At 41.4% G+C, this 13,269-nt stretch overlaps 1 protein-coding gene across 2 annotated transcripts in view; it reads left to right on the top strand.

Moving 5' to 3' along the window:
• CFAP44 (cilia and flagella associated protein 44) overlaps window positions 1–13,269 on the top strand; it is a 553,092-nt gene that overhangs the window by 171,670 nt on the left and 368,153 nt on the right. For both annotated transcript variants that reach the window (XM_033943382.1, XM_033943381.1), the window contains exon 11: window positions 6,870–6,969. In XM_033943382.1, coding sequence (XP_033799273.1) covers window positions 6,870–6,969 — 100 coding nt within the window. The remainder of the gene's footprint in view (window positions 1–6,869; window positions 6,970–13,269) is intronic.

The following is a 13,269-nucleotide window of genomic DNA, read 5'->3' as shown; positions in this document are numbered from 1 at the left end:
TTACTATGTTACTATGTTTTTCTACCTGCAACTGAGATGCCCTAAACACCATTTTCAAAAGTTTCAGCTTTCAAAGGAGATGGCTTTGAAAAAGCAGAGAAAGCAGGACCAGCTACTCAGTAGCAAGGTTAATTTTTCAGATGCTGAAAAAGAGATGCTGGTTCAAGAGGTACAGGCACAGCATACATACCTGTTTGCCCCCAAGGGAGAATGCCTCTGTGCCTACAGCAAGGGCAAGGAAATACTAGATTTTTCAATTTTGACAATAATGGCCATGCAGTAATTTTCTCATTAGCACGTGGCATTAGTGCATAAGCACGACACCTATTTTGTGGTGGTAAGAGCTCATGTGCTAATCGGTTAACACACTGTAATGTAACAGTTCTAACCAATTAGTGCAGAACATGCCTATTTTCCAACCCTAGATGTGGCTAGCATGTGTACATGCAAAAGCTACCGTAGGATGCCTTAGTGTGCCCCACAGTAGTACATTGTGACCTATGGTAAGCACATGTTACATCATGCATTCTACACAGGCATTCCAGTCTGTCTGTATTACCTTCTTCCATATCAGCCTTCTCAAAATTTGCGATTCTCTCAATCAAATTGTTTGGCCATTCCTTATCATATTAGATTGGTTGAATTCATCACATTAGACACTACCATTAGATCTTTGACAGGAAGTGTCTTACAAAAACTATAAAATACACGTTAAAATATGTCTGTTTAAACAGGCCTTTCAAGTTGAGTGAAGGTTTCTTGGAACTGAATACTGTTTGTTACTCTTGTCCTTTTATCAAGCTGCGGTAGGGGGTTTAACGCGCATAATACTGCTCATTAAACCGCCTGCCGCGCTAGCCGCTAATGCCTGCATTGAGCAGGCGTTAGTTTTTTAGCCGGCCGCGGGGGTTAGCGCGTGATGAAATGTCCGACGCGCTAACCCCGCTAGCGTGGCTTGATAAAAGGACCCCTTAGAATATTTAGACAGTCTGATCTTGTGTGTTTGTTAGATGTTTATTGTTGTGCAATTCATTATTTTCCCTCTTGTACCATTAAGTTTAGATGCTGTCTAATCTTTGTCATAACGTTTGTGTCTTGTTTTATTTTTGGTTTGTCTCGGTTTTCAATACTATTTCTGTAAACCACTTTGATATTACTATTGAAAAGTGATATACCAAATTTAACAAAATACCCCCTCCCCTTTTATGAAGCCGTGTTAGGGTTTTTTTTATTGCCGGCCATGGTGGTGTCTAACACTAATAGAATTACTATGAGCATCAGAGCTTTTACCACCATGGCCTGCAATAAAAACTGTGATAAATGAAGGGGGGGGGGGTTAAATCAATAATCTATAAGAAAACACTAGAATTTGTACATCCATGTAGAAGCTTGAGGATCTAGATAAATTCTCAACTGCTGTGTTAAGTGCAACTTGTAAAAAAATTTTGTTCAAGAACAAGCAGGATATTTGAGGGAGATCATCTGACATGACAGAGCCCACATTGGAACACTCTCCATCTTATTTAAAACAACTTTCTAGGAGAAAAACTGTAGAAGCAGATAGTCTAGCTGTCAGGTTTGTTCAAATGTGTAATAACTGGAAATTCTTGTACAATCCCACTTTATTCCAGAACCAGTAGGTTATTTCCATCATCCGCCAGGATCTATAGGAAGCCTCAAAACTTCAGAGGCTTTTTTTATACTCCCTCCCCTTCATACTTCAGCACTGAGCATGCTCCTCTGTTCACCAGTTCTTCTTCCTACAGGCCAGTCTGTAGGAGTTTATCTTTTCTGCTTGTGTTTAATTTTGTTGTATTTCAGTATTTTTCATTCGCGTTTTTCACCCTCATGCTGTGGAGGTTCCCTGTGGAGACATTCTTGACTGCAAGAGATTGCAGACTTTTGGAAAAAGTTTGCCTCTGGGGGGGTTCCCTGCTTGTCAGTAAGCCCTCTAGACAGACTGCATATTAGATCGGGGCACAGGGACTGTTCCATTGGGAGTTTGCTCACCCAGGTAGGTCCACTAGTAGGTAGAGCACAGGCTGAGTGGTTCTGCAGAGGCACAACTGGTATCGGATCCAGACTGCATTCCTCCACCAGGCATCTGTGCAGCGTGTCAGAGGGTGACAGAGGTCTCCAGCCATGGTGGCCAGGCTAGTAGAGCAGTCGGAAGACTTGAAATCCAGATTTCCAGTTCACTGAGGCAAAGAATCTTTGTAAGCTATGTTCAGCTGTCTGCAGTTTCTCTCATTCAGGACATTTCACAGTGAGTACGGCACATGTTTCTGTGAGGGCCAGCTAACAGCCTGAATCAGAGATATTTTTTGGGGGGGGTCTTTAAAAAGTGGGTTTTAGGTGGTTTCCCTGCATGCCCTACTACAACCCCCACCCTAAAATCCAAAAATCTCTGGTTTTGAGGATTGCGCAACTGTGTTCTACGTGCACTGTGACCCATGGGGGGGGCAAGGTTTGCCTGGATGTGGGGTCTTCAACCTCCAGGAAGAATCTCCAAGTGCCTTCTGCCCTGACACCTGTGAAAATGGCATCAGGGGTCCATGTGGAGTGCGCTGGCAATGTTTCGGCAAAATGCAAGTATGGCTCCAGTGATAAACCTCACAAATCTTCCAAGCATTCCAAATCTGAGGTGCACAGGTTGGCTCCTGCCATGGAGGATGGTTTTCCCCTGGAATTTACCAGGGAGTAAGATGGCAGAGCCTGCAGTTGCGCCAGACAATCTTTCCATCCATCTGCTTTCACAGGGCAGTTCTATGGCAGCCACTTATGTGGCGAATCTGACAGATCTCCAGGTTCCGGACCTATGCAAAGCCCATGATTTGGGGGAGGACCCCACTGAGCGCAGATTTTTCAAACCCGCCCACCTTGTTAATTTGATTTCTAGATCTCTGCAGGAATTGAAACTGAAGACGGAACAGCTGGTCACTGCTGAATGCTCCCTCATGAGTAACCAGAGGTCACAATCTGCCTCTTTTCCTGATTATCCTGACTTTGGATTCTTACAGATATCTGGGAAACTCCGGAGGGTCCCTTGGAATGTGACTGATCCATGGCGCATTGTCCCCACCGGCGATACTTCCACTACCGTTTCCGCCTGGGGTGCGGGTCGAGAGAACACTTCTGAGCCAAACCGAAGAAGTCGAGTTTGAGAGCTTTGAAGGTGGAGTCTCACCTGTAGAGCCGAATATTCACCTGACCATGGATAACACAGTGATTACTCTCGACATTATCTGGAAGGCAATTCAATAGCTTACTGACTCTGTTTCCAAATCAACCCAAGAGACAGCACTTCTTGTGAGTAAGGTTGAAAATTTGTCTCAGTCTCTGGATCTGAATAAGCAGGAAAATTCATGGCATTTTTTTGCAAGTTGATAAAGATATTGAGGGTTTGAAGGATTTAACCTCAGCCATCATGAAAGACAATAATGTTATACAGTACATCCAATAAAAATTGAAAATTTTAACTACAGGTTAAATTTAAGAATCTTGAACGTTCCTAAAACGAATGAGATGACACCGGTTGACTTATTTATAAAAAATACCTGGTAGAAATTTTGAATTTTTCCTCAGTGAATATTCCTCCTCCAAATAAGGTTTTCTACCTATCTTATTCCTCTTTTGTCTCAGGAAATGGCGAACCAAGTTCAGATCAAAGGAAATCGAGATTTGTCAGAATCACTTATGGAAATTGCAGAAAGATCTACACTATTGGTGTCATTTGTTTTTGAAAGTGATTTGAATCTGGTTATGAAGCAGTTTTCATAAATCACAATCATTATTTTACGGACAAAAGATTTGGATATACCCAGATATTACAAAAACAACCCAAGATAAAAGGAAGTTGTTTCTAGCCATGAGGGAGGAGGTTAGATCCTTGGGAGCTTCATTCTTGCTGGTGTATTCTTGCAAATGTATGCTGAAATCTCGTGGGTTAAAATATATATTTTTTGAACCTCAACAGTTGAAGACCTTCATAGATATGAAAAAGATCGCAAGGGAAGTAGAGTCAACTAAAGAATGATAAGATAGTTGCTCAACAGTTCTCTTTCATTAGCCTTTTCCTTTAATATTTTCCTTTGTCTTCTCCCTATTGAGACATTAATTACATGTCCCTTTTTGTAAATTAGTGGTCTAAGGAGGATTAGATATTTTTTCCTTTGGTTTTTTTTATCATATTGTTGCAAATGTGAGAAATTTTCCTGATTTATTTTCATCCGTGTTTCTGTACCAAGAGTGAATCTTGTTAATATATGTTTAAAATGATAAATAAAGAATTTAAAAAAGGAAAAAGACTAATAAAAAGGTTAGAGCTCTTCATCTTGGAATAAAGACGGCTGAGGGGAGATATGATTGAAGTCTATAAAAATCCTGAGTGGAGTAGGAACGGATAGAAATGGATCAATTTTTCACATCGTCTAAAATTACAAAGACAAGGGGACACTCGATGAAGTTACAGAGAAATACTTTTAAAACCAATAGGAGAACATTTTTTTCACTCAGCGAATAGTTAAGCTCTGGAACGCATTGCCAGAGGTTGTGGTAAGAGTAGATAGCATAGCTGGTTTTAAGAAAGGTTTGGACAATTTCCTGGAGGAAAAGTCCATAGTCTGTTATTGAGAAAGACATGGGGGAAGCCACTGCTTGTCATGGATCAGTAGCATGGAATTGCTATTCTATGATTTTGGCCAGGTACTAGGGACCTTGATTGGCCACAGTGAGAATGGGCTACTGGGTTTGATGGACCATTAGTCTGATCCAGTAAGACTATTCTTATGTTTTTATGTTGGCCTTTTTGGCAGAATGGCAGGCCATCACCTCCGACCGCTGGGTTCTGGAGGTTCTCAAAGATGGCTACAAATTGGAGTTTCTCTATCCTCTGACCGTGTATTTTCTGGATTACCCTGCAGGCCATCCTATGAAGGTAGTTCGGGCAGGCCACAGTCCGCAGGCTGTTGGATATTAAGAACATAAAAATAGCCTCACTGGGTTAGACCAATGGTCCATCAAGCCCAGCAGCCCGTTCCCACGGTGGCCAATCCAAGTTACCATTATCTGGCCAAATCACAAGGTGTAGCAATATTCCATACAGGGCAAATAGATACAGGGCAAATAGACAAAAATAAGGGTAAAATTCTCTCAAAAAATGAGAGTAGTGTGATCAAATGGCGATAGCAAACATTGAACAAGAACACTCTATTGTATATAATCAAAATTAAACAGCGCTTATACAACTGCTGTTTCAGATCGTTCACATTTGATTATTTTATACAAAATCAGTAGCTTAGTGCACCCGAAGCAATTGTGCATACTAAATAACTTTTTACAGCTGGTGTTTTGAATTAAGCGATGTTTGGGCGGTGAGGTGGTAGTGTTGGGTTCGCCCTGTTATCACCTCCATATCTCTGAGCACTTTTTGATTCATTATCAGTTATATAAGCACCGATACAAGGCAAGCAGTGGCTTCCCCCATGTCTTTCTCAATAACAGACTTTTGACTTTTCCTACATGGAACTTGTCCAAGCCTTTCTTAAAACCATCTGCACTATCCTCTCTTACCACATCCTCTGGCAATGCATTCCAGAGCTTAACTATTCTCTGAATGAAAAAAGTTTCCTCCAATTGGTTTTAAAAGTATTTTCCTGTAACTTCAACAAGTGTCCCCTAGTCTTTGTAATTTTTGACAGAGTGAAAAATCAATCCACTTGTACCCGTTCTATTCCACTCAGAATATTTTAGACTTCAATCATATCTCTCCTCAGCTGTCTCTTTTCCAAGCTGAAGAGCCCTAACCTTTTTGGTCTTTCCTCATACGAGAGGAGTTCATTCCCCTTTACCATCTTGGTCGCTCTTCTTTGAACCTTTTCTAGTGCCAATGCAAAGGTAGGCCATTTCCACTGCTGAAGGCTCCCTTCAGGATGTGGGCTCATTCAACCAGATTTGTTTCGTCCTCTTTGGCAGAGTCATCGTAGTTTTCTGGACAAGATTTGCAGGGCTGGTTCTCATTGTATATATTCACCAAGTTTTACAGGATCGATGTGGCAGCCATGCAGGATGCTGCTTTTGGTGCCTCTATGTTGGCAGTGGACTCAGCAGTCTCACCCTGAATTTTTGGGACTGCTCTATTATGTCCCACTGGTCCTGGAATAAAGTGGAATTGTACAAAAATGAAAGATTAGGTTCTTACCTTTGCTAATCTTCTTTCTTGTAAATCCACACTTTATTCCGGGAACCCAACCTATACTTGCTGATTTGCCGCTTGTCTGCCTTACAAGTACTGGTAAGGTAGATTTCTGTTCTCTAACCAGCCTTTATAAAGAGTGCCATCAGAATAGGTTTAGCACTTTGGCGGGGAGGGAGGGGGGACACCTTAGTTCAGGCGCCCCCTTCTGACAATACAGGCTGTGTCTCCCTATAAAACTGTTTTGTCATTCAGGTTTCCCCAAAGTTTCATAACCTATTTCGTTTTTCATTGTTGCTGTTGTTGCATTTGTTTATATGAGCAGAATCGATTTGATTGCTGGGGAGTCTCCTCGTTCCTTTCTCTCTCTTGTTATTATCCTCTACAGATGTTCCTGGCTGCTTTAAGATTGACTGGTGAGCAAAGGAGCATGCTCAATGATGAGGTATAAGGGTGAGGGGGTAAAAGCCTCTAAAGTTTTGGGGCTTCCTACAGATCCTGGTGGGTGGACAGAAATAACCCACTGGTCCCGGAATAAAGTGTGGCTTTATAAAAAAGAAGATTAGCAAAGGTAAGATCCTAATCTTTCTTTGTACAGTAGTGTTATGAATGGTGGTTTTTCTGTGACTAGGTACTGTAGAGGACCACATTTTATTCTCTTGATGTTTTTGTTCAGACTCAGGACCCAGAATGCCTGTTTTCCTTCCATTCAGGAAAGATCAAAGGTTTGGATACATCCCCTAATACTTACCTCATGGCCACTACAGCTCTTGATAGTAAGTATGATCTCTAACCCATCTATCAGCTATATGTCAAATATATTTTTAAGTAAAGAATATTAGTCAAGAAACCATCTGATTGCTTAGTGGTTAGCATTACACATTAGAAGCTACTAGAATTTGATTCTTAGTTTAGACTTCTGTTTCTTAAACTCTTAGGGTCTTTTAGTGCCATTTAATCCCCTTGGCAAGGTAAGGATCTGCTTTATGATATAAGTTTGGCATTGGAAGGATCTCAATTGCATTTTTGATTATGGAATGTTTTCTACAACATTATTTCTGTAAAATGAAGCAAAGAACAGGAATATCAAGGAGCTCCTACAGATGTCCAACTAATCAATGTGTACTGACATAGTTTGATTTACAAATTACATTACATTACATTAGTGATTTCTATTCCGCTTGTGCCTTGCGGTTCTAAGCGGATTACAAATTAGAAGATATCTGGACATTACCAGGAGAATTATATAACAAAGATTCATGTACATTACATGATGCAGTTGAGAATTACAAATTAGAGGATATCAGAATTTATCCGATTGAATTACATAGTAAAGATTCAAGTACTTACAGGATACAGTGGAGAATAACGATATATTCGGGTAACTGAAGAGGATTACCTAACATTGAAGGAAGAAGTTTATTGGATACATGTGGTAGAAGCTTATTTAGGAGTCTGGATATTTTTGGGTAGGTAAGGTTCGAGGGATTGACTAATGTGTTATTCACGGGGGAGAAAGCATGTACGAGCGGGAGGAGATTAATAGGTAAGGACGTGTTTTTTGAATAGAACTGTTTTGATTTCTTTTCGAAACACTTTGATGTCTGTTGTTTTGATCATCAGTTTGGTGATGGTGGGGTCAATTTTCGCTGCCTGTGTTGCTAGAAGGCTGTCGTAAAGTTTCTTACGTCGTGTACCATTATGAGGAGGGAAGGTGAATAGGTTCTGAGTTCTCCTTGATCTGGGTGAGCGGTAGCGGTATAGGCGATTGTTTAGGTAGCTGGGGGCAGTGCCATGGGTTACTTTAAATAGTAGACAATAGAATTTGAATTGAGATCTTGCTTTTATCGGAAGCCAGTGAGAGTCTACATAGGCGGGGGTGATGACTTGCAGTTGACGAACTTGCTGCACTTCTTTGAGGGGGTAAACAGGCAGATAGACAAGGGTGACCCGGTCAACATTGTATATCTGGATTTTCAGAAGGCGTTCGACAAGGTACCACTTGAACAACTATTTCGAAAAATTGAGAGCTATGGAATAGAGGGTGAAATACTCACGTGGATTAAAAACTGGCTAGCGGATAGGAAACAAAGAGTGGGGGTAAATGGACAATACTTGGACTGGAAGAACATCACCAGTGGGGTGCCACAGGCTCGGTACTTGGACCCGTGCTCGTCAACATATTCATAAACGAACTGGAAATGGGTATGATGAGTGAGGTGATTAAATTTGCAGACAATACAAAATTATTCAGAGTAGTGAAGATGCAGGGGGATTGTGAAGATCTGTAACGCGACATAACCACGCTCAAGAAATGGGCAGCGATATGGCAAATGAGGTTCAACATGGATAAGCATAAGGTAATGCATGTTGGTATCAAAAATCCCATACACGAATACAAGATGTCTGTGGCGGTACTTGGAATGACCCCCCAGGAAAGAGACCTGGGAGTACTGGTCGACAAGTCATTGAAGCCGTCTGCGCAATATGCAGCGGTGGCAAAAAGGACGAACAGAATGCTAGGAGTGATTAAGAAAAGGACCACGAACAGATCGGAGAAGGTTATCATGCCGTTGTACCGGGCTATGGTACGCCCTCACCTGGAATACTGCATCTAGCACTGGTCGCCATACATGAAGAAGGACATGGTACTACTCGAAATGGTCCAGAGAAGAGTGACTAAAATGGTTAAGGGGTTGGAGGAGTTGCCGTACAGTGAGAAATTAGGGAAGCTGGGCCTGTTCTCCCTTGAAAAGAGGAGACTGAGAGGAGACATGATTGAAACATTCAAGATAATGAAGGGAATAGACTTAGTAGATAAAGACAGGTTGTTCACCCTATCCAAGGTAGAGAGAACGAGAGGGCACTCTCTGAAGTTAAAAGGGGATAAATTCCATACGAACGTAAGGAAGTTCTTCTTCACCCAGAGTGGTGGAGAACTAGAATGCTCTTCCGGAGTCTGTTTTAGGGGAAAGCACGCTCCAGGATTCAAGACAAGGTTTGACATGTTCTTGCTGAACTGGAACGAATGCAGGTAGGGTTGGTCTCGGTTGGGGCACTGGTCTTCGACTTGGGGGCTACCGCGTGAGCGGACTGCTGGGCGCAATGGACCACTGGTCTAACCCAGCAGCGGCAATTCTCTCCACTTTAGCCGTTATATCAAACCAAACCGTTTGATGATCGCAATTTCCCAGGTGAGCACCCACTCGAACATTGGAGAGAGTATCTCTAATGTTCGAGTGGGTGCTCACCTGGGAAGTAGTGATCATCAAACGGTTTGGTTTGATATAACGGCTAAAGTGGAGCGCAGCCGCACGATACTTAAAGTCCTAGATTTCAAATGTACAGACTTTAATGCAATGGGAGAGTACCTGAAGAAAGAGCTGTTAGGATGGGAGGATATAAGCTGAAAGGAGCGATACAAATGGCTATGGACCTTTATGTGAAGAAAATCAATAAAAACAAGAGAAAAAGGAAGCCGTTATGGTTCTCCAAACTAGTGGCAGAGAAAATAAAGGCGAAAGAGTTGGCGTTCGTGAAATATAAAAAAAACCCAAGAAGAGGAGTGCAAAAAAGGACTACTGGGTGACACTGAAAGAAGCCAAGAGAGAGATACGTCTGGTGAAAGCACAGGCAGAAGAACAAATGGCTAAAAATGTAAAAAAGGGAGACAAAAATTTTTTCAGCTATATCAGTGAAAGGAGGAAGATGAAAAATGGAATTGCTAAACTAAAAGATGCTGAGAACCGATATGTGGAGAGTGATGAGGAAAAAGCAAATGTGCTAAACAAATACTTCTGTTCTGTGTTCACAGAAGAAAATCCTGGAGAAGGACCGAGATTGTCTTGCAAAGTTACACAAGAAAATGGAGTGGATTCTGCGCCGTTCACGGAGGAGAGTGTTTATGAGCAACTTGAAAAACTGAAGGTGGACAAGGCAATGGGACCAGACGGGATCCATCCCAGGATACTATGGGAGCTCAGAGAGGTTCTGGCGAGTCTGGAGTCTGGAGACGGGAGTGGTTCCTGGGGATTGGAGGAGAGCGGATGTGGTCCCTATTCACAAAAGTGGTCACAGGGTGAAGCAGGAAACTACAGGCCGGTGAGCCTCACTTCAGTTGTTGGAAAAATAATGAAAGTGTTGCTGAAAGAAAGGATAGTGTACTTCCTTGAATCTAATGGGTTACAGGATCCGAGGCAACATGGCTTTACAAAAGGTAAATCATGCCAAACGAACCTGATTGAATTTTTTGATTGGATCAAGGACATATGCTAGATGTAATTTACTTAGATTTCAGCAAAGCCTTTGATACAGTTCCTCATAGGAGACTATTGAACAAACTTGAAGGGCTGAAATTAGGACCCAAAGTGGTGAACTGGGTTAGAAACTGGCTGTCGGATAGACGCCAGAGGGTGGTGGTTAATGGAAGTCGCTCAAAGGAAGGAAAGGTGAGTAGTGGAGTCCCTCAGGGTTTGGTGCTGGGGCCGATCCTGTTCAATATGTTTGTGAGTGACATTACTGAAGGGTTAGAAGGAAAAGTGTGCCTTTTTGCAGATGATACCAAGATTTGTAACAGAGTAGATACCGAAGAGGGAGTGAAAAATATGAAAAAGGATCTGCAAAAGTTAGAGGAATGGTCTAATGCCTGGCAACTAAAATTCAATGCAAAGAAATGCAGAGTAATGCATTTGGGGATTAATAATCGGAAGGAACCGTATATGCTAGGAAGTGAGAAGCTGATATGCAAGGACGGGGAGAGGGACCTTGGGCGAAAAAACAATGTGACAAGGCAGTGGCTGCTGCCAGAAGGATGCTGGGCTGTATAAAGAGAGTGTAGCCAGTAGAATTAAGAAGGTGTTGATGCCCCTGTACAGGTCATTGGTAAGGCCCCACTTGGAGTATTATGTTCAGTTTTGGAGACCGTATCTGGCGAAGGACATAAGAAGACTTGAAGCGGTCCAGAGGAGGGCAATGAAAATGAAGTAGGCTTGCGCCAGAAGACGTATGAGGAGAGACTGGAAGCCCTGAATATGTATACCCTAGAGGAAAGGAGGGACAGGGGAGATATGATTCAGACATTCAAATACTTGAAGGGTATTAACTTAGAACAAAATCTTTTCCAAAGAAAGGAAAATGGTAAAACCAGAGGATATAATTTGAGGTTGAGGGATGGTAGATTCAAAGGCAATGTTAGGAAATTCTAGTTTACGAAGAGGGTGGTGGATGCCTGGAATGCACTCCTGAGAGAGGTGGTGGAGAGTAAAACTGTGACTGAGTTCAAAGAAGCGTGGGATGAATACAGAGGATCTAGAATCAGAAAATAATATTAAATATTGAACTAAGGCCAGTACTGGGCAGACTTGCACAGTCTGTGTCTGTCTATGGCCGTTTGGTGGGGGATGGGCTGGGGAGGGCTTCAGTGGCTGGGAGGGTGTAGATGGGCTGGAGTAGGTTTTAACAGAGATTTCGGCAGTTGAAACCCAAGCACAGTGCCGGGTAGAGCTTTGGATTCTTGCCCAGAAATAGCTAAGAAAAAAATTAAAAAATTTAAATTGAATCAAGTTGGGCAGACTGGATGGACCATTCGGGTCTTTATCTGCTGTCATCTACTATGTTACTATGTTCCCTCTTCTTCATATCTTCCTCCCTTCCCAGATATTATGGCTAGGTGATATAAGATCCATCAGTGGCATAGGTACACCTAATATTATGGGTAGGTCCAGAGTTAACATGGATGGGCACTAGGCAACTCTCTTCCCCCTCAGTCCAGAATCGCCCCTGCCCTTCCTAGCTTCCTCCTTCCTTTTATAGTCCATAGTTTCACAGATTTCAACAGCAGTCAGAAATGATTTTATTTTCTTCTGCCTTTAAACTAAATAACCACTTTTCAATAAGCGAGGATTATATATTTATCCTTCACTAATAACAAGCCTTCAATTCAGTTTTATGTACTACTCTCTCACTCTAAACTTCCACTAAAGCAAATGTTTAGAAAATTGTTTTCTCATACAGTCTTCACAACAACTCCATTACTCTGAGCTTTTCTTAATACTATGGTCCTTTATAATTAATTTTATATTTATAGATCATATATATATACAAAACGTTATCTTATTCTTATGTATTTGAATTGCTCCTTGTATTTTTCAAAATACTCAATAAAAATTAATTTAACTTAAAAAAAAAAAAAAAAGGAAAATTGTTTTCATAAATCACTCACCCTTCCTACACAAGCAGGGTCTCCTGTATATTAGCACAAGTCTTTTTTAAAATTTAGGTTTAAATTGGCAAATCATCTCAATAAATAAATCTTCTCATCTGTTAATTACTGTTCAAAAAATGAAAATAAAAATAGTGAGCTGGTGTAGGGACCAGCATGCCAAGTACAGTTGGGTATAGGTGCCAGCATGCTAAGTTCTGCTGAGTGCAGGAATGTGTTTTACAATGAGATCACTACTGGATATCTACAATTTGTTGCCAAATTATTTGTAAGAAAATCTGTGAAACTCCATATTTTCTTTTGAAAAATATCAAATGTCATGGAAAACAAATAAAGAGAAAAATCCAGATTTAGGGACAATTTTATTAAAGTGTATTTAGGTTTTCCATTAATATGCATTAAGGCAAAACATGTATTATCCCAGAACAAGCAGGCAGCATATTCTCACATATGGGTGACGTCAACCACGGAGCCCCGATGCGGACAGCTTCACAAGCAGACTTGCTTGAATAACTTTTAGAAAGTTCGCAACTGCTGCACTGTACACACGCAAGTGCCTTCCCGCCTGACGTAGGGCATGCGTCTCCTCAGTTCTAAGTTTTCCGTGGAGCTGAGAAGCCTTCGTTTTGACGCTCTGCGTGAGATTTAGGTCATACCGTACCTTCTCATCGCTGCGGCTCGTGTGGTTTAGTTTCAAGTTTATTAAAAGATTTTTAGACCTTTTAATCAAATATCTAAGTGGTTTACAATGTAGAAGTACATAAAAAAAAAGTACATCATTATAAAAACAAATAAAAACAAGGGGTGCTGTAAAAATCCAAATATAAGAAAACACAATCGTACAGACCTATGCAAA

Source organism: Geotrypetes seraphini, chromosome 4 (assembly GCF_902459505.1).
Source record: "Geotrypetes seraphini chromosome 4, aGeoSer1.1, whole genome shotgun sequence".
NCBI classification, from domain to species: Eukaryota; Metazoa; Chordata; class Amphibia; order Gymnophiona; family Dermophiidae; genus Geotrypetes; species Geotrypetes seraphini.
This window is presented reverse-complemented; position numbering and strand designations above follow the sequence as displayed.